Source organism: Mus caroli, chromosome 4 (assembly GCF_900094665.2).
Source record: "Mus caroli chromosome 4, CAROLI_EIJ_v1.1, whole genome shotgun sequence".
Lineage (NCBI taxonomy): Eukaryota > Metazoa > Chordata > Mammalia > Rodentia > Muridae > Mus > Mus caroli.
In genome coordinates, this window is record NC_034573.1 from 95,206,460 (window position 1) to 95,228,411 (window position 21,952).

At 39.5% G+C, this 21,952-nt stretch overlaps 1 protein-coding gene across 7 annotated transcripts in view; it reads right to left on the reverse strand.

The window, feature by feature from the left end:
- The window catches only part of Wdr78 (WD repeat domain 78), an 83,495-nt gene that overhangs the window by 24,276 nt on the left and 37,267 nt on the right, over positions 1–21,952 (reverse strand). For 5 of the 7 annotated variants that reach the window (XR_003836401.1, XM_029475697.1, XM_029475696.1 and 2 more), the window contains 4 exons: positions 11,604–11,798; positions 5,196–5,422; positions 3,371–3,457; positions 1,180–1,331 (listed from right to left, as the gene is read on the reverse strand). Coding sequence is in view for 6 of the 7 variants with exons in the window: in XM_029475697.1 (XP_029331557.1) it covers positions 1,180–1,331; positions 3,371–3,457; positions 5,196–5,422; positions 11,604–11,798 (661 nt within the window). In the remaining variant the exon portion in view is untranslated. Of the gene's footprint in view, positions 1–892; positions 900–1,179; positions 1,332–3,370; positions 3,458–5,195; positions 5,423–11,603; positions 11,799–21,952 lie in introns of all 7 variants that reach the window. The other 2 variants (XM_029475698.1, XM_021161646.2) reach the window with 2 other exon arrangements.

Sequence of the window (21,952 nt, forward strand, 5' to 3'; positions counted from 1 at the left end):
AAAAAAAAAAAAAAGCTCAAACAAATTCAAATCATAAATTGAATAAGTTTACAACAGAGGTGTTTACATGTGTTTTCATTAAGTGTAATTATCTTGCTAGACCTTCATTATCTGTCACTAGCTCCACAGGTTCATTGAGTGCTAAAAAATAATAATCCTTGTGACTAGGTCCTTAGAATCTATATTTTTCATTTTATGTACCCACTCTTTAGACATGTTGAATGAGTAATTTTATCTTTATAACTTTCTCTCCATTGTCCAAATAAATTAGTCTTTAGATTGTCATTCAAATAAACAATCCATGCTATATGTCATTGTTATCTCTATACTCTTAGGATTACCCATTGGCTTGTCTCAATCTCTCAGATTACTAACTTTTTCTATCTAATGAATTAAGTGCTGTATTCTTATTACTCACTCTTTTGACTATTTTATATAATCTTTCTAGTACAATAGTTTTGAACTTTTAATAAAGGATAGCTTTGAATATTCAATCAAAAAATTATGGGAACTTTTCCCAGAACAAGCACTGGGGCTCACACTGGCAAATCTAGGCAAATAACTTCAACAGTAAGAACCTCTGATTTAATAACTATACCCAGTCTCAACCAAGCTTATCCTGTCACTACTGCAAAAGTGTGTGCCACCACCTCTTAGCCACACTGAAGTCTGGTCTGAAACACAACCAACCACCTAGCTTCTTTAACTATCTTTTCTCTCTACCTGCCTGTGTTCTCCATGTGACTTACTCATCATCTTGTTCTTTCTTTCTCAACTCTTCCTGTACTGCTCTTACATGCTAAATATTTTATGACACAACAAGAATATGAAACAAAGCCCCCCCCCCTTGCTCTCAAGGACATCACACAGAAGCTCTGAAAGATCTACTCACCAACAATCTGTGCAGGATGGTAAGCATCAAAATACAAAAGAAGATAATGAAGTTTCCTAGAGGAGGTGATGTCAAAGCAATAGTCTAAGAACCACCAAGCCGAGATAAGTTTGTTGGTAAGGTAGGCAGAGAAGAGGAGGAAGAAGGACTATACACATATTGAAAACAATGGTATTACATTCTCAGTAACAACCAAATATTCACTTAAATAACATTACTCTGATAAATGCTCCTCGTGGGACAAACAGTATGCATTGTGTTTGTTCATCTCCTTTGTGGATTCTTACCTACTGTCCAGAACTGGAATGTTGTGGCTGTTCTGCACATTATAAATTGCAACGGTGCCATTGTGGTAGCCAACTGCTAGCAGATTAGGTGAGCTGTTTGAAAAGTCCACAGAAGTAACTCCATATGAACTCTGATAAATACGCTCTGGCCACTGTGGGAGGAGATGCTCTATTACATTTTAGGCATTTACAGATTGCAGTAGGGCAAACTATGATGGCAGCTGAGACTGTCTTGTGCGTGCTGGTGAGGATGTAAGAAGTTAATCTGCCTTCAGTTACTCCAATCCATAGTTTCTAGGGCACATGAAAACAAATCTTCAAATAGTCACTTCCTTTACTTAATATAAATCCTTGGTCCTCACTGGCTTTATAAACACATCATAGACTTCTGCATCAGTTGTCACACTGGGGCCATCCTCTAGCAGGGATTAGTGTGACCAGTATGTGTTTTCCTCCTGACATAGACACATAAGGAGCTACAAACAGATCATGCCTTTCTATCTTCTGGCATTTGTTTTAGAAACTTGGATTGTGTCATTATTTCTACAGAGCAGATTGAAAACAATCCTCCAAAACTCTCTAAGCTACTTCTTTTTACAACTCTATCATGCCAAGACTAAATCCTTTCCTCTGCCCAATCACTCTGTGGACAAGGAGACAAGCGACTGATGATGCAGTTCTCCTGCCTTTACTATATCTTGTTCCTATACATGTTAACTCCATGTCCTAAGGGACTATAGCTACTCACAATGGCTGTAGCCACTATGTACGCTCTTTACCTTCCATGTTTTTGACTTCACATTTTACTTCCAAGTTTAAATTAATATAAAGCCATACAGCAACTATATATTTAAATAAGAGCAGGGCTATTTAGTTTTTTTTTAAAGTATTATCATTCTTATTCTTTCTCGTTATAAAATTTATAGCATGATTACACTAGAAATCTAGGTATCTAGATATCTAAATTGATAAACAGGGTTACCCACTAGCTTGATTCTGAGATTTTAATATTTCTTTCTGAGAAAAATCAGATTCTTTCTTAGATTACTAACTCTTTTTCAGTAGTTGAATGGAGTGATCTGTTCCTATTACTAAGCCCCTGGATGGCATGTGCTGTTTCCAAAGGGTCTTCAATACTTTTATACTTAGCTGTAGTAACACAGGAAATAAAAGATAGTTGGAATATATTGTGTGAAGTCATAAATGATTTCCCTTTACCCTATGTTAAATAAGAACAAATTGTTATTATTATGAATTTAAACAAAAGAAAAAAATGAGGACAAGGGAGATGGTTCTGTTGGTAAAGTCCTTGCCTTTTCAAGTCTGAAGACCTGAATTCAATTCCCAGAAGCTATGGACAAACATGGGTTGCTGATGGTGTGTGTTTTTAATTGGTAGGCAGAGACAAGGGGATCTTGGGCTAGCTGGACAGCCTGACCCATTTACTTAATAAGCTCCAAGCCAACAACTGAATAGCTCCAAACCAGTGAGAGACCCTGACCCCAAAAAACCAAGCTTTTAGCCAGGCATGATGGTGCACACCTTTAATCGCAGCACTCGGGAGGCAGAGGCAGGTGGATTTCTGAGTTCGAGGCCAGCCTCGTCTACAAAGTGAGTTCCAGGACAGCCAGGGCTATATAGAGAAACCCTGTCTCGAAAAACCAAACCAAACCAAACAAAACAAAACAACTCCCCCCCCCCAAAAAAAAGCTTTGACTCCAAGATAGCAACATCTAGGCCTGTGTGCTCTGACCTACACACACACACACACACACACACACACACATACATACACACACACACACATTTGCACCTGCATATGTGCACTTACACATATGAACACACATATGAAAGAAAGTGAAAAGTTTTGACTGATAAAATGGTCTGGACTTTGCTGAATTATTATTATTAATTTTTAAAGATTTATTTATTTTATGTATGTGAGTACACTGTTGGTCTCTTCAGACACACCAGAAGAGGGCATCAGATCTCATTACAGATGGTTATGAGCCACCACGTGGTTGCTGGGAATTGAACTCAGGACCTCTGGGAGAGCAGTCAGTGCTCTTAACCACTGAGCCATCTCTCCAGTCCCTGGACTTTGCTAAATTATTATACACAAATACACAGTGTACAAACACCGTGTCCACATTTAACTAAATAAAAGGATGCTTGTTCCTCTTTGGGTTACCATGGGGTTCTTTATTGACCAGCAGCAGGCCATTCCTTTTTTTTGTTCTCTAAATCCAAAGTTTCCATAGCCAACAGCCAAAAGGTCCTAAAACACAAAACAAGACACTTCAGAGGATGACAGGAAACTGTAGCAAATGCATGCAGATGCTTACTAACAGACTATTTAAAAATACTGCTAAGACAGAGGGCAAGGTCTGGAGCTGGGGCTGCAGCTCAGAGGTGGAGTGCTCACTCAGTATACAGAAGGTTCTGAGCTTAAAGTACACTAAATATCTATTTCAAAGATGCAGTTACTCCTGAGATGCTATTTGGAATTTCTAGTTGGGAAATACCTTTGGAAGTATTTTGTAAAACCCAGGAGACCACCAGCTTTGTTACTGTATACATATTCTCCTTTAACAACAAATAAACCAGCCTCCAGCTCAGCGGTTCTTAACCTTCCTAATGTTTTGACCCTTTAATACAGTTCTTCATGTCGTGGTGACCCTGGGCCATAAAATTACTTTCATTGCTACTTCATAACTATAAGTTTGCTACTTTTATGAATCATAATGTAAATATCTGCGTTTTCTGATGATCACTTGGAGGGAGGGGCACAACCCACAGATTGAAAACCACTGCCCTAGTTTATCTGCCTCACGATGACTTCGGGGCTTCTCTGGCCAGATGTCTGCACCTGAATTCTGGCAGCTCCATTTCCTGTTTGGGTGAGGTTGGAGAAATTACTTATTATCTTGGTGCCTCAACCACGTGGATTGTCTGACTCAGCACGAGGCTAGAGAGGTAGATCGGCAACTAAGACCATGTTCTGCTCTTCCAGAGGATCTGAGATCAATTTCCCAGGACCCACACTGTGCTCACAAACACCTCTCACTCCAGCTCCAGTGGATCAGTAGCCTTTGTCTTCCTAGGACATTGCACTCACATATGCATATTCACAAACACACATACACATCATTTAAAAGGATAAAATTAAAATCAGAAGAAAATTCTTTAAGTGGTACCTGGTATGTATGAAGTGCTGCCTATGCATCTAATGATATCAATAGCATTATTCCTAAGGAAGCTCACACGTGGTTTACATATTGGCATGATCACTGGATTAAGTATACCCTTCCAGCTATGACAGCTTGGAGGAGAAGAATTTAGGGATATGACTTTCAGATAAATAAGCCGACCACACACCATTTTCTAGTATAGATCACATCATCTGACATGGATTTAGTGGATACCAATGTGGCCAGCACACTCTTAAAATAAAGATGTTAATATATTTATATGTAAGGAGAAATATGCAACTATTTGTATTTTCTCCTTTTTCAAATATAAATTTTGTTCAGAGATATTTTTTAACTAGGGGTTATATAGCCAGGCAAAACTCTTTTGCCCAAGTCTGAATAAACACACACACACACACACACACAGACCAAGCAAAACCCCTCCATTTTAGAATTTGCCAGTAAGAACCAGCAAGGTGGTTCATTGAGTAAAAGCATTTGCTGCACACACCCAATGATCTTGAGTTCAATGTCTGGAACTCACAAAAAGCCAGGTTTAACAGTTCACATTGGTAATTCTAGAGGTGGAGACGGGAGAATAATGTGAAATTCTGGCTAGCTAGCCCGGAGAACACAGGGCAGCAGAAATGAGAACCCCTGCCTCAGTGAGTTGAAAGTAGAGAACTGAGTCATGACAGTTTTCCTCTGGATGCATGCGCGCACACAGACACACACTATACACATACATATGAAATAAATAAAAATTTACAGAAGAATTGCAGCTTAAGCGCTAGAATTGGGCTGTTACAGCATTTGGTGACTTACTGGGTTTGCTTTATTCCAGGAAAGGCTGCTCACATTGAGGCCTTTAGTTAAGTCACAGGAGAAAGACCAGAGCCGTTCCAAATTAGCCGGTATTGTCGACTGTTCCGTAGCTATCTCTATCTCTAGTTCCATTTCCAAATCTTCTTCATCCTCCTTCTTCGGCTCGTCCTCTGCTACCTTAAGATTTTCCACTTGCAAAGTTTCTTCAGGCTCTCCAGGTTCGTGTTCTTAAGTTAAGTCAGAGATGTCATTACTCTCTGCGCCTACAGGGCAGAGCCTGCCAAAGAGCATCTCTATCCCTGACACTTAGTGACATTACATACCACTAGATCTACCGGAATACACGGCCAAAGTGACAGGGTACCTGAGTGGTGACCCCGGCCTACTGAAACTTTCTGCACACACACTTTCTGATCACTCAGTGACTGGGCCAGAGTGGTACCGTCACATGCTGTATTTTGAGATTACAAAACAAACTTTGTGCCCTTTTTTTGTTGTTTGTTAGGATGGGGATCAACAACTTTACCTTAGAAAGTATACATCTCAAAGCTGGGGAGATGGCTGGGGAATGGATAAGAGTTCTTGTTCAATAAGCATAAGGACCTAAATTCGAATCTCCAGAACACACACACACACACATACACACAGCTGAATATGGTTGCACATGCTCAGAACCCCTATTGTAGGGCAGAAATGCACACATCCTAAAACCTCAATGGCCAGCTAGCCTAGCAAAAAAAACCCGAGGGACTTCTGGCTCAGTCTCAAGGAAGAGAACAACGCCAGATCTCCTGTTGTTCTGAGCTCCTTATGCATGTATGTGGGCATAGGTAATCACAAGCTCATATGCATGCACTACCCATACACACACATACACACACAGAGAGAGAGAGAGAGAGAGAGAGAGAGAGAGAGAGAGAGAGAATATGTCAATTTATCTCATACAATTAAATTTTAACTAGGGCAGGAGACTTCTGGGTTTTTTTTCCCTCCACGTTTAATTCTTACCTTCCGATACGAAAATACCATAGCAATTGTTCATATCTAACTGAGAGTGTTGCAATCAACATCTATGAACTAGACCAATGTGATGCCTTGTTAATGCCCCTAGATTGTGAATTTGGGACTGTAGAACCACTGAAAATAAATGTTTATAGTTTGATTGTTTGTTAAGTCCAATGGATATTGGGTGGGGCACAAAAATATGAGCCTTATCAATAATTAATGTGTTTATTCACTTGCGTTATGAAGATGGTTGCTAGCCAGGGTTCTGTAGAGGATTTGTTAGAGTGGTTTATAGGCTGTGGTCCAGCTTGTCCAACAATGGTTGTCTACCAGGAATCCAGTAGTTGTTTAGTCCACAAGGCTGTATGTCTCCGCTGGTCTTCAGTATTTGCCAGAATCCCAAAGAAGTGGGTTCTAATGCCAGTGAAGAAACAGACTTGCCAATGAGAGTGAGAGGAAGCAGGCAGATAGCAAAGCTTCCTTCTTCCATATCCCTCATATAAGTGGCCAGCAGAAGACTTTTTCACTTCAAATAATTTAATCAAGAAAAATCCCCCCCCCAACCAGGTGTATCCAGCTGCTTGAATTTGGGTTAATTCCAGATGTGGTCAACTTGACAAACAGGAATAATCATCACAATGGTTAACCTTTATCAACACCTTGCCTGGACATTAAAAATCATGTAGGAGACCGCTGTGAGCCTGTCTGTGTGAGCATTTCCAAGGATGTTTAACTTAGGATCTTCTTGAATGTGGGCAGCACCATCTCTTGAGATCAAATGAACAAAGCAAAACTATGTAAGGAGTCCCAGCCGTGCGCTACTGCTGCTGTGAGCTCTGCTCTGTCTTCTGGCCATGACGGGCAGCATCTTCTTAAGCAGTAGCCAAAAGTTAAATCCTTTCTGCAGTAAGTCCTTTTGGCAGGTGTTTTGTCATGGCAACAAGAGAAGTAACTAATACTATGAAGCTGTAGCCAGAAGAGCCACTGCAATTTAAATCACTACCAAGAAAGGCTTATAATAATGCGCTCTTGCTTTAAGATCCATTATCTTTGTATATAAGCCAAATACATGAGCTGAATGAGAGATCTGCCTGCTTATTTTAAAGCCCTTGAAGGTAGTGCTAATCTACATCTTCTGAGGAGGGTGCAGTTGCCTTTGGTTTGTTGTCTCTGTCACCCACAATTGACATGAGAATCTACTCCTGGGTAATACAGTCTGTGGGTTTTGAGAAAAGTGACTGACATGGGTTTCTCATTACGGTATTGTTCACAATAGTCTCACTGAAAGCCTGTGCTGGGGCTCTTTAGCCCTCAATGTGCCCTCACCCCTGACAATTATTCTTCTTCCCACTGTCTACGTAGTTTTGCCTTTCTGAGGATGCCTTGCACACGACTTTGCTGTGATGGGCCAAGCAATTTTCAACCCCTTTTGGTTTGTTTTTGTTTATCTTATTTTTATGGTTATGGTGTTTTGTCTGCATGCATGTTTGGGTACCACATGTGTGCTCAGGGCTGTTGGAAGCCAGAAAGAATCAGATCTAGACTAGAGTTTCAGATGCTTTTGAGATACTACATAGGTTCTGGGAATCGGTGCAAACCTGGGCCCTTTGGAAAAGCAGCTATTGCTCTTAACTGCTGAGCCACCTCCAGCCCCAGACTTTGAATTCCTGATGTCCCTGCCTTAGCCTGCAGGGTGCTCAGACAGATGAGCACCATGCCAGGCTTCTTCTCATTTTTCAGCATGTGGGGTGTTGGTAGTTTCCTGCTGTTATTTTTAGATTAGGTCTTATGTAGACCAGCCTAGTATCGAACTTCTGACCCTCTTGCCTATACCTTGTGAGTGCTGGGATTATAGGCACAGGACATGATGCTCCGAAAATTGTTTTCTTATTGTTAAGTCCAAAGACAACTTTGTACATTTTTAGATAGCAATCATTTATCAGATATGTCTTCTATGAATATTTTCTCCAGTGATTTGACTTTTTATTCTTTCTGTGGTGTCTTTGCTAAAGAAGTCTAGCTCATCCATTATTTGTTGATACATTGTGTTTAGAGAGTTTTACTTTAAATAGCATTTAACACCTAAGGTTATTGTTTTACCTGTTATTTCCTAGGAATTTTGCATTTTATATTGCAGTCCATAATCTATTTCAGTTATTTTTTATGGATCTAAGGTCTGTGGCTAGATGTACTTTTTGGTATGTTGTAGCTTCATTTTCTAAGAAGACTGTCTTTTTGTATTCTGTTGTTATTGCCTTTTCCAAAAACCAGTGGACTATTAGCTCAGTCTGTTTCTGAGATGTCTAAGTTGCTAATTCATCTATTCATTGATCTTCTACCAGCACCACACTATCTTGACTACTGTAGTTGATATTGAGTTGTAAAGTCTGAATTCTTCAACTTTGTCCTGCTCCGTCAATAATATACTGAATGTTCTGGGTTCCATGGTTCCTAACATGCCTTGACCTCTTTCCGTACCAGTGCCTTTCCTATGTCCTCTCTTTGTTCCCTTGACATCATTGGTACTCAGTAGTTACAACCCCACACTACCTTCCTTTTACTCAATTCAAACACTGTATTCCTCCTTAAAACTGTTCTCTTGTATCTACCAAGTAATAAACACATAACACCATCAGGAACAGTAAGATGATGGCTCAGAGGGTAAAGGCACTTGCCCCCAAGCCAGGAAGCACACAGTACGTCACAGCATGCATAGAGATAGAGATAGAGATAGAGATAGAGATAGAGATAGAGATAGAGATAGAGATAGATAGATATAGATATACAGAGAGAACTAAATTTTAATTTATGCAAAAGACATAGTTAAACACTAAGTGAAAACTACACAAATGCCAAAATGAACCACATGAACAAGTATTTAGTGTTACTAATCATCAGAATAATATTAAAAGCATTACCATCTCTCCCTCTATGACTATCTCTGGGTCTCTGTCTCTCTCTCTCTGTTTCTCTCTCTGTCTCTGTTTCTCTCTCTGTATGTGTGTGTGTGCGCGCGCGTGTGCGCGCATGTGTGTGTATACCAATGAGTTTAATTAAAGTTATTTACATGGGCAAGGGATTGTTTACAGGAGTATGGTCAGCTTACCATTAGCTATATAAATGAAGATAATGTCTCTATCTCCCTAGAAACTATTATTTGTTTATAGATCTTCATGAAGGATGGGGACCTCATGATTCCTTCCTCCTTATAACAGACAACTGCTATTTGGGAAAAGGAATGTGATCAATCGTGTGGGACAAGAGAGAGTAGTGGAGGCAAATATGATTTTAAAAATATACATTTATAAAATATAATAAAAAGATGTTGTGCATAATACATTCTAATACAACATTTTAAAAAAGTATTGCCAGTGTCAGGAATTAACATTTGGAGTAACTGGGAAACTCACATACTGTTTATGGGAATGTAAGACAGTATAACTCTTTGGGAAAATACTTCATAGTTCCTAACATTGAACACACATCTACCAAATGCCTAGTACTAGCCATGTTCACAAAAGAAGCTGAAACACATCTGCCAAAAGACTCAATCAGAAACCTCAAGCTGAATGCAATGCAGATGTGTCACCTGCTGAGCAGCCAAAGGCACGTGCGCACACTAGAGAGCTTCGCTGGAAGGAAATGAACCATTTACATACACCAATCCAGCTGAAGTTCAACGCCAGGAATGCTGAGCGAAAGAATCTAAACTCAAGTTTATTTTAAGTTTTTTTATTATTGCATTTATTTTGCGCATGTGCGTATGTGTGTGTATGTGTATATGTATATTGTGTATGGACATGTGTATAGAAGCCAGGTGACTTGCAAGAGTGAGTTTTCTCTACCATGTGTGTCTCTGGGAATCAAATTCAAGTTATCATGATTGGGGGCAAGTGCCTTAACCTGCTGAATCATCTCACTGACTCAAAAAAAAATATTTATTGTGCGAATGCACTCACATGATGTACCACGACTAGGAAAGTTAACTTGTGGTTACAGACAAAGTCCACAGCTGCCTAGGGAGTGGGTAATGTTTACATGCAACCAGCACAAGATAATCTTCATGATTCACAGGTATATTTTCTATGTTGATCAGGGTATTATTTATATAGCTTTCTTAATTTTCTAAATATGTTAAAAACATACTTTAAATATAGACGTGCCACTTTCTGTAAATATTATCTCATTAAAATATTTGCTCTGTTATTTTAATTAGTAAACAAGTAATGTACTAACAGTTTAGCTTTGTAAATACCATTATTTATAATACTTTAGATTGCAATAATACAACTCTTTAGATATATAATGGAACAGTATACATGATACAAATTTTAAAATAGCAACCTAAAATGAATGAGGAACAACATTTTAAAATATCATCCTAGCTTTCTCTGGGCAAAGAGTTTTTAACCCTTTGCCACACATGTTATTTTGTAACCTAATTTTTTTATGTAACCACAAAGAATATTAACTTCGACTTGGGGACCAAGGGGAGTTCATGAAAACTGGAGCTTCAACAAGAAAAGATAATTCCAAGAAAGGCGTGAACTGCCAAACAGATTTCAGTAGTTTACGAATTCCAGAGCACCTTGAAACAATACAATGTATCTCTGCCCAGACTGCAGGTATTGGGAACAATAAGCTCTGAGATGTGTAGCTTGCCCTAAGCAATGGAAGGCTCTGCGAGTTTGGAGTAAGCAACGGCTGTGAGGGGTTTGGATAAACCTGCAAGATCGGGTAAGAGAGTGGAAAGAACTAAACGTCTACTCCGGTGTCCCACTACATAATCTTTATAGCCTTCACTTTATTCATGTGCCGAAAAGGCTGAATTAATCTCTTAAAAAACAAAAGCAAACAAATCAAAAAACCCACTCAGGGTCTGCAAGTATAGCTCAGAGGGAGAACGTGTATAAGTCCTGGGTTCCAGCCTTAGAAAGCCAGAAAACTAAAAACAGATCTGTAAGTAGCAAAAACAAAATATTCTGTGAACTTATAACAGGGTTTGTAGCAGTGAGGACGGGCTGACTATCCCTTGTCATTTATATTAGGGAGTAGGCTCAAACAGCTGGAACCCAAAGACTCAATGGCGGTATAAAAGAGGACCAAACATAAGAAACACTATAAAAAAAGAGAGAGAGAGAGAGAGAGAGCCTAATTTGATGTCGGAACAAAGATAAAATGAGGACATGGATGCTTTGTAAGTCTTGCATTGGAAGGACAACCCTTCTGTGGATTCCTACGTCTGAACTCTAGGGCTACCCACATGGTTAGTAAATGGTTAAATGTGTGCTTTAATAGGTGATGACTAGTATGGAAATTACATTTAGAAGTATTTAATAGTACAATTAAATTTTTAAAAATTATTTGAGCTTGTCTAAGCATGGTTACTTTAAAAAAAAATACCTTTATAAACAGGGAGTTGACGGTAGGCTGCAAGCTTCGGCTGAAACACATTTTCCATTAAAACCCTTTCCATGTAAAATAAGTCTTGATGAAGCCTATCAGACTTTAATATTGCCTCGGAGTTGTCTTCTTCATCCTCTTGAACTTTAGCCAGAATTACATTTTCTATGTCCATTAGAGAACTACTTTCACTGTCTGTAAATATAAATATGACTCGATTACAGAAGAGCCAAGTGGCAGTAGGTGGTTCATATAGTTTAAAGATTTTTTAAATTATATTTTATAATTTTTGTCTTTCATTTCCAACACCTTCAATAGCATTTATTAAATCGTTTATGCACAAGGCATAACGCAAACATAAAACTTATGGAACTCATATCTATCAAAAAATACATTTTCCCTCTGAGGAGAAGCAGTAAAAATCTTGATGTGTGATGCACACGTTAGCCTATTTTCTGTTAACTTATCAGAAAACCACAATTTAGGGAACTGGCAAGATATCCCAGATGGTGAAGTTCATGCCTTGCAAGTATTCGGACCTGCGTTCAATGACCAGGTCCTCTGTAGAAAGCTGGGTGCAGTAGCTGCAATCCAAACACTAGAGAGACAGAGATGGCCAGATTGCAGGGACCCACTAGCTAGCCAGCCTAAACTAGCGGTTCAGCCCCAGGGCCTAATGAGAGACTCTACCTGAAAAGACAAGGTGGGCAGTGTCTGCAGAGGAATGATACCAGAGATTATCATCGGACTTCTGCACACATACACACACACGTACATGGGCACTCAAAAACACACATTCACGCCCTTGAACATTTGTGTACAAGGGCCAGAAAATGAAATACAATCACTACTACTAGGTAACTTATAAAGACAAGAAATGTTTTTCTTACTGTTCCAAAACCTGGAAAGATCAAAGTTAAGAAGCTCCAGCTGGTGGGGGCCTTCTGGCTGTCCCTTGCATGACGGAAAGCATGACATGGGCAGGAATGTGAAGCATGAAAGCTTAGCCAAACTCTCCTATGAAAGCAGAAATCTGAGATGGGGCCCTATCCTCACGATGCCCTCTAACTCCTCTAACTTCCCCACAGCTCACTCGTATGTACCGTGATCATAAACATTTCTGAATTCAACTTCCAGCAAATGAACTGGGGGTGGGAAGGCACATTTAAATCACAGCAGTAATTCTCTGCACTTTTCTACTTATATTGATATAAAATAAAAATCTTCAAAGGTCTGATTTGACATGTATGTGTATGTGCTCTACTTATTCTTAATTAGTTTTGTGGTTGCTATTAAAAAAAAAATCCATGGCTTAAATAATGCAATTTGACTATCCTGAAGTTCTGCTCATTAGAGGATATTACTTCTGTCATTGAACTGTTTAGATTGGGCAACAATATTATCTGGGATAATCTTCCAATTTGAAGACAAATCTGTAACCATGTCTGATAAAAAGCTCTTTCCTCCATTGCAAGGTAATATATTCACAGATTTGGAAGAATGTGTTTCGACTTGGGAAACAGCAATGTCTAATTCTGCTTATCAAATGGACTGAATGTGGAATCAACTAAAACAAACTGCTAGGCATTCCTGTGAGAGCGTTTCTCAGTCAGATTATATGAAGCAGGACGACCCACCCTAAATGTAGGTGGAACTTTTGGTAGCAGCCCAGATAAAAGGACATAAAAGAAGAAAACTTTGCTTTTTTTGTTTGTTTGCATCCCCTCATTCTTGCTGGGATGTTCATCTACCCGATTGCTAAAACATTGCTTCAAGATTAGAAACATCTATAGAACTTCTTCATGGGTCCAATACAAACTAAAGATCACCAGGAATCTTCCATGGAGCCTGCGCAAGATTAGGACTATTGAGCCATTGTAGATGAAACAACTAATGCAGTCTTAGTTTCTCCATTGTGTGACAGCTGTTGATGGACCTCTTGGACCATATCCTGTAAGCCAATCTAATAGCTAGTATCTCTGTCTTTATATCTCTATTGTGAAGATTTGAATAAGATCAGTCTCAGAGAGAGAGAGAGAGAGAGAGAGAGAGAGAGAGAGAGTTATACAGAAAGCAAACAGAGCTCTTAAAAGAGGAGGAGAAATGTGGTTTATGTAGGATCTTGGGAACTCAAGGGATAGCACAGTGGTGACTTGTATATTCAAGATGCTGCATACAAAGATAGCAACTTGGCAACACACTGAACACAAAGAAATGCCCACAAGAGGCCTGCTCATCTTGTTTAGAGGGTCAAGAAGCAGCTTTAACAAAGCTGTTAGAGGATAGCCAACCAACTGCAGCAGTTCTGCAGAAGAACTGGGGGTAAGCACAAGGCTAGGTGACAGCCAGGCTTCCACACTCACCAAGAGGCCTTGACATCATGTGTAGTTTCAGAGATCTTAGGACCTGAATTTTCACCCCTGCCACACATGAGAATGCCAGATAAACACAACAGCTGTGGAGCCTGAGATTTCCCAGACAAAGAGCATTCAGGGTTTCCCTTCTGACCACTGGAGTTGACAGTAAGAAATCAGGAGTTTTACCACTGCCCAGCAGGAATGATAACAACCTCTACTTTGTGATGTCAGTGATGCTGTACGTGGTTGAGTAGGTAACGGGGTAATCTTATGCATGCTAGCCACAAAAGGATGAAGGGAACTGGGGTTCCCAGCAGAGGTCAGCAGTCATGTCCCTCAAGTGCCACAGAGTGAGGTAAAAGCCCTGGTCTTCAGCTGGGTCTGGTGGCACAAGCATAGTATACAAGCACTCAGGAGGAAGACAAGTGAGACTAGGATACCTGGACTGTAAAGTGAGCCCCTATCTCAAAATCTCTTCTACCACTGATTGGCAGTCAGGAGATAGTGACTCCCACTCCCAAACTTATGCACTATTGAAGCCTAGAAAAATGGAAGCCTTATAGCTAAATTTTAATTGAAAGTCACTCCCTGAACCAAGAGCAAAGGAAATCTCAAATAGAAAAGACGATAATCAGTAGACATGAACACCAAGATGAGAGACTATTATTAACTAACAAAGAATTTACAGAGGTCGTCATTAAAAATGCTTTGCCAGGGTTTATGAATATCCTTGGAACAACTAAAAGCATCATCAAAGGAATAGAACATTTCAATGAAACAAGAAACTTACAGGAGTGAAATACTCAGAACTTAAAATTTCAATTAATGGGTTCAATGAAAAAAATAGAAAGGAAAAAGAAGAAGTTTCAGTGACCCCAGGAAAGAAAAATAAAAAACCTGGTTTTTTGTTTGTTTGTTTTTATATTTGAGACAGGGTATCTCTATGTAGTCCTGGCTGTCCTCAAATTTATTATATTAGACTAGTCTAGCCTTGAACTCATAGAGATCTGACTGCCTTTGCCTCTGAGTGCTGGAATTAAAGACATGTACCACCACATCTGGATCATAAAAACAAAACAGCAACAAGTTAGCTTAAAAACAAGAGGAGAGCTCAGTGGCTAAAGGTGCACACTTCGTTTGCAGAAGACCAAAGCCAATTCCAGCTCCCATGGCTGGCAGCTCAGAACTGCCTGTGTCTCCATCTGGAGGGCATCAGACATCCTCTTTTGCACTCCTCCAGCACCGTATCCATCGGCATAGCCCTCACTGCCATGCATATGAATAATTTAAAATAAAATAATCTGGGGGGGGGGGGNGTCGAGACAGGGTTTCTCTGTGTAGCCCTGGCTGTCCTGGAACTCACTTTGTAGACCAGGCTGGCCTCGAACTTAGAAATCCGCCTGCCTCTGCCTCCCCAGTGCTGGGATTAAAGGTGTATGCCACCACGCCCAGCCTAAAATAATTTTTAAACCAAGGAGAATATACTCTGAATAAAAATAATGAAGAGAGTCTCAGGGACCTGAGAGATTATCGTGCTCAGGTGAGCAGCATATCAAAGGGGGGAGAAATTGTCACGGGATAAGGCACCTGAAAACAATAGTTGAAAAGGCATAGGACTTAGCATAGACTGAAGAAACTGAATGAGCTTTGAAGAAGAAGGCTCTAAAGACTTACCATAGATAGACTACTGAAACCAGGAGGCACATATGAATGTATACATATACATATGTATACGCATATGCATATACTCACCAAAAACTATAGATATACTACTGAAAACAGGAGACACATGTGTATGTATATATATAGGCATATGCAACATGAGCATACACATAAACATAGACATGGACACATATCCAGGAAGATAAACAGAAAGCAGTGAAAGGAGGGAAATATATTTATAAAAAGAAAATTATTTGAATGTCGACACACTTTTCATTAGAAACAGGAGATTGGAGAACTTTCATATGTTCTTTGAATGAATTCTGGATGAAAAGAACTGTTCACCCAGAAGTCTGTGTTGAAAATACCCAGTTAAAATTAGGAGAAACTGAGGCTCAGTTAGTAAAGTGCTTGTTGCAAGCTTGAGGACTTGAGCTCAAGGTGGAAAACCTGGGTCTAGGCAGAGCCTGATGGTGCATGTCCCCTACACTGGGGACACAGAGGCAGGAGGATCTCTGACGCCAGCCTGGTCAACATAGTGAGTTCTAGGTTAGCCAGGGTTACATGGTGAGACCTTGCCTAAAGGAAGCAGCAATGCAGCAGGAGCAGCTGGAGCAGCAGGAGCAGCTGGAGCAGCAGCAGCAGCAGCAGCAGCAGCAGCTAGTAATTAACACCTAATTCAGAATGAATGTGTCCCTGAGGCTTACTGGCAAGCCAGTCTAGTCAAACTGTTGAATTCAAAATCATTTTTTTAAAAAAAAATCCTCAAAAAAAAAATGTAGAGCAACTAAAGACTGAGCACTTCGGTTGCCCTTTGACTTCTACATGTATATAGGAGCATTTACATGCACATCTGAGCACACACAATACACAGAGAGACAAATAAAAGTGCGTAAAGCAAGCATACTTTATTTCTTCTGATATTTATAATTGAAGAGTTACACTGTCTTATGCAGTTCTAAACGCCTAAATGACCTTGATATCTAGAAGTACACAAGGCAATCATAAGAAGGGATGGAGCCCTGGGCACAGTCGCTCATGCCTATATTCCCCAGGCTCAGGAGGCAAAGGCAGGAAGACAGCAGCAAGTTCCAGGCCTGCCTCGTACACCTCACACGCTCAAGGCAAGCCATGGTACATAACAAAACCTTGCCTTAAAAACCCCAAAGCTCCGTCAATGGAAAGAGAGGCCCATTGGACTTGCAAACTTTATATGCCCCAGTACAGGGGAACGCCAGGGCCAAAAAGTGGGAGTGGGTGGGTAGGGGAGTGGGGNGGAGGGTATGGGGGACTTTTNGGATAGCATTGGAAATGTAAATAAGGAAAATACAAATACATACATATATATATATATATATATATATATATATATAAACAAAAAAACCCCAAAGCACCTGCCAACATGAAAGACAGAGAGGTAGGCTTTACGTGACCTAGTAACATGTTGACATCAGTGGACTTTGGTAAGTTATATGTGCATAAAGCATGTCACAGATAAGTCACTAATTGAACAGATACACAAATATCAACTAAAGAACAAGCACACACATGCCTAAGTAAAAAGGTGACTAAAAAAGGATTAACTTACAAGAAGGCAGTAAAAAAAAAAAAAAAAAAAACAGAAAAATGAAATAAAAACAGAAAACAAATAATGGAAGATTAAATGTTCTAAATATGCAAATTTAGAAGCACCCAACCAAAGCAGTCGGCAGCAAACAACAAGACTATCTCAATTGGGGTAGAAGGTGAAGAGCCACACCCAAGTTTGTCCTCTGGCATCCATTTTTACCCGTGTAGTGCACACATACATAAACTTTCACACTCACACAATACATAAACCTGCACACATGCATATACATGAAAAAAATTAGAGAGACAGTGACAAAGACAGACACTACCTCAGAGTAAAAGGTTGGAATACAATTTTCCAAGCAAATGGTCCCAAGAGACAAACTGGAGTAGCCATTTTAATATCAAATAAAACAACTTTCAACCAAAAGTTATCAAAAAGGATAAGGAAGGACACTTCATACTGGTCAAAGGAAAAACCTACCAAGAGGAAGTTTCAATTCAGAACATCTATGTTCCAAGTGCAAGGGCACCCACATTCATAAAAGAAACTTTACTAACATTCAAAGCATACCTCGCACTCACACAATAATAGACTTGAACACCCCATTCTCAGCAATGGATAGATCATGGAAACAGAAACTAAACAGAGACACAGTGAAACTAACAGAAGTTATGAACCAAATAAATCTAATAGATATTTATAGAACATTTCATCCTAAAGCAAAAGAATATACTTTCTTCTCAGCACCTCATGGTACCTTCTCCAAAATTGACCATATAATTGGCCACAAAACAGGCCTCAACAGATACAAGAACATTGAAATAATCCCATGCACCCTATCAAATTGCCATAGATTAAGGCTGGTCTTAAATTCCAACAAAAACAATGGAAAACACACATACACATGGAAACTGAACAACACTTTACTCAATGATAACTTGGCCAAGGAAGAAATAAAGAAAAATTAAAGACTTTTTAGAATTTAATGAAAATGAAGACACATCATACCAAAACTTATGGGACACAATGAAAGCAGTGGTAAGAGGAAAACTCATAGCTCTGAGTGCCTCCAGAAGAAAATTGGAGAGAGCATACACTAGCAGCTTAACAGCACACCTGAAAGCTCTAGAACAAAAAGAAGCAAATAGACCCAAGAGAAATAGACAGCAGGAAATAATCAAACTCACAGCTGAAATCAACCAAGTGGAAACAAAAAGAACTATAGAGATTCAACAAAGCCAGGTGCTGGTTCTTTGAGAAAACCAACAAGATAGATAAACCCTTAGCCAGAGTAGCCAGAGGGCACAGAGACAGTATCCAAATTAATAAAATCAGAAATGAAAAGGGAGACATAACAACAGAAATGATGGAAATTAAAAAAATCATCAGATCCTACTACAAAAGTTTATACTCAACTAAGTTGGAAAATCTGGATGAAATGGACAATTTTCTAGACACATACAAGGTGCCAAAGTTAAAACAGGATCAGATAAACCATCTAAACAGTCCCATAAGCCCTAAAGAAACAGAAGCAGTCATTAATAGTCTCCCAACCAAAAAAAGCCCAGGACCAAATGAGTTTAGTGGAGAATTCTATCAGACCTTTAAAGAAGACCTAATACCAATGCTCTTGAAACTATTCCACAAAATAGAAACAGAAGGTACACTACTCAATTCATTCTATGAAATCACAGTTACGCTTATACCTAAACCACACAAAGACCAAACAAAGAAAAGAGAACTTCAGACCAATCTCCCTTATCTCCAAATATCCCTTATGAATATTGATGCAAAAATACTCATTAAAATTCTTGCCAACCGAATCCAAGAACACATCAAAATGATCATTCACAACGATCAAGTAGGCTTCATCTCAGGGATGCAGAGATGATGGTTCAATATACAGAAATCCATCAACATAACCCACTACATAAACAATCTCAAAGGAAAAAAATGATCATTTCATTAGATGCTGAAAAAGTACTTGACAAAATTCAGCATCCCTTCATGTTAAAAGTCTTGGAAAGATCAGGAATTCAAAGCCCATACCTAAGATATGTAAAAGCATAGTAAAAGCAATATACAGCAAACCAGTAGCCAACTTCAAACTAAATGGAGAGAAACTTGAAGCAATCGCACTAAAATCAAAGACTAGACAAGGCTTCCCACTCTCTCACTCTCTATTCAACATAGTACTTGAAATTCTAGCTAGAGCAACTAGACAACAAAAGGAGGTCAAAGGGATATAAATTGGAAAGGAATAACTCAAAGTATTGTTTACAGATGATATGATCATATACTTAAGTGACCCCCCAAATTCCACCAAAGAATTCCTAAAGTTGATAAACAACTTCAGCAAAGTGGCTGGATATAAAATTAACTAAAAAAAAAAAAAATCAGTAGCCTTCCTCTACTCAAAGGATAAACAGGCTGAGAAAGAAATTAGGGAAATGATACCCTTCACAATAGTCACAAACAATATCATATGCCTTGGTGTGACTCTAACCAAGGAAGTGAAAGATCTGTATGACAAGTAATTCAGGTCTCTGAAGAAAAAAATCGAAGATCTCAGAAGATGGAATGATCTCCTATGATCATGGATTGGTAGGATTAATATAGTAAAAAAAAAAAAATGGCCATCTTGCCAAAAGCAATCTACAGATTCAATGCAATCCCCATCAAAATTCCAAGTCAATTCTTCACAGAGTTAGAAAGAGCAATCTGCAAATTCATTTGGAATAATTAAAAACCTAGGATAGCAAAAACTATTCTCAACAATAAAAGAATTTCTAGGGGAATAACCATGCCTGACTTCAAGCTGTCCTACAGAGCAATTGTGATTAAAAACTGCATTGTACTGGTACAGTGACAGACAGGTAGATCAATGGAATAGAATTGAAGACCCAGAAATGAACCCACATACCTATGATCACTTGATCTTTGACAAAGGAGCTAAAACCATCCAGTGGAAAAAAGACACCATTTTCAACAAATGGTGCTGGTTCAACTGGTGGTCAGCATGTAGAAAAATGCAAACCAACCCATTCTTATCTCCTTGCACAAAGCTCAAGTTCAAGAGGATCAAGGACCTCCACATAAAACCAGATACACTGAAACTTATAGAGGAGAAAGTGGGGAAGAGCCTCAAACACATGGGCACAGGGGGAAAATTCCTGAACAGAACACCAGTGGCTTATGCTGTTAAGATCAAGAATTGACAAGTGGGACCTCATAAAATTGCAAAGTTTCTGTAAGGCAAAGGACAGTGTCAATGAGACAAAACGGCAACCAACAGATTGGGAAAAGATCTTTATGAATCCTACATCCTATAGAGGGCTACTGTCTAATATATATAAAGAACTCAAGATGTTAGACTCCAGAGAACCAAATAACCCTATTAAAAAATGGGAAACAGAGCTAAACAGAGAATTCTCAACTGAGGAAACTGAATGGCCGTGAAGCACATAAAGAAAAACCTTAGAAATTTGGGAAATGCAAATCAAAACAACCCTGAGATTCCACCTCACACCAGTCAGAATGGCTAAGATCAAAACCTCAGGTGACAGCAGATGCTGGCAAGAATGTGGAGAAAGAGGAACACTCCTCCATTACTGGTGGGATTGCAAGCTGGTACATCCACTCTGGAAATCAGTATGGTGGTTCCTTAGAAAACTGGACATAGTCCTCCTGAGGATCCAGTTATTCCACTCCTGGGCATATACCCAGAAGATTCTCTAACATGTAATAAGGACACACATGCTCCACTACATTCATAGAAGCCATATTTATAATAGTCAAAAGCTGGAAACAACCTAGATGTCCTTCAACAGAGGAATGGATACAGAAAATGTGGTACATTTACACAGTGGAGTACTACTCAGCTATTAAAAATGATGAATTTATGAAATTCTTAGCCAAATGGATAGAACTAGAAAATACCATCCTGAGTGAGGTAATCCAATCGAAACAGAACACACATGGTATGCACTCACTGATAAATGGATATTAGCCCAAAAGCTCTAAATAACCAGGATACAATCACAGACCACATGAAGCTTAATAAGAAGGAAGGCCAAAGTGTGGTACTTCAGTCCTTCTTAGAAGGAGAACAAAATACTCACAGGAGCAAATATGGAGATAAAGTGTTGAACTGAGACTGAAGGAAAGGCCGTCCAGAGACTGTCCCACCTGGGGATTCACCCCATATACAGTTACCAAATCCAGACACCATTGTGGGTGGTAAGAAGTGCATGCTGAAAGGAGCCTGATATGGCTGTCTCCTGAGAGACTCTGGCAGAGCCTTACAAATACAGAAGCAGATGTTTGCGGTCAACCATTGGACTGAGCATGGGGTCCACAGTAGAAGAGTTAGAGAAAGGACTGAAGGAGTTGAAGGGGTTTGCATCTCCATAGGAAGAACAACAATATCAACCAACCAGACCCCCCAGAACTCCCGGGGACTAAGCCATCAACAAAGGAGTACACATGACTCCAGCTGCATATGTAGCAGAGGATGGCCTTGTCATACATCAATGGGAGGAGAGGTCCTTGGTCTTATGAAGGCTTGATAGATGCCCCAGTGTAGGTGAATTGAGGGCAGAGAGGTGGGAGTGGGTGGGTGGGTGGAGGAGCATCCCTCATAGAAGCAGGGGGAGGGAGGATGTGATAGGGTGTTTCTGGGAGGGAGGGAAACTGGGAAAGGGGATAACATTTAAAATGTAAATAAAGAAAATATCTAATAAAAATAAAATTAAAAA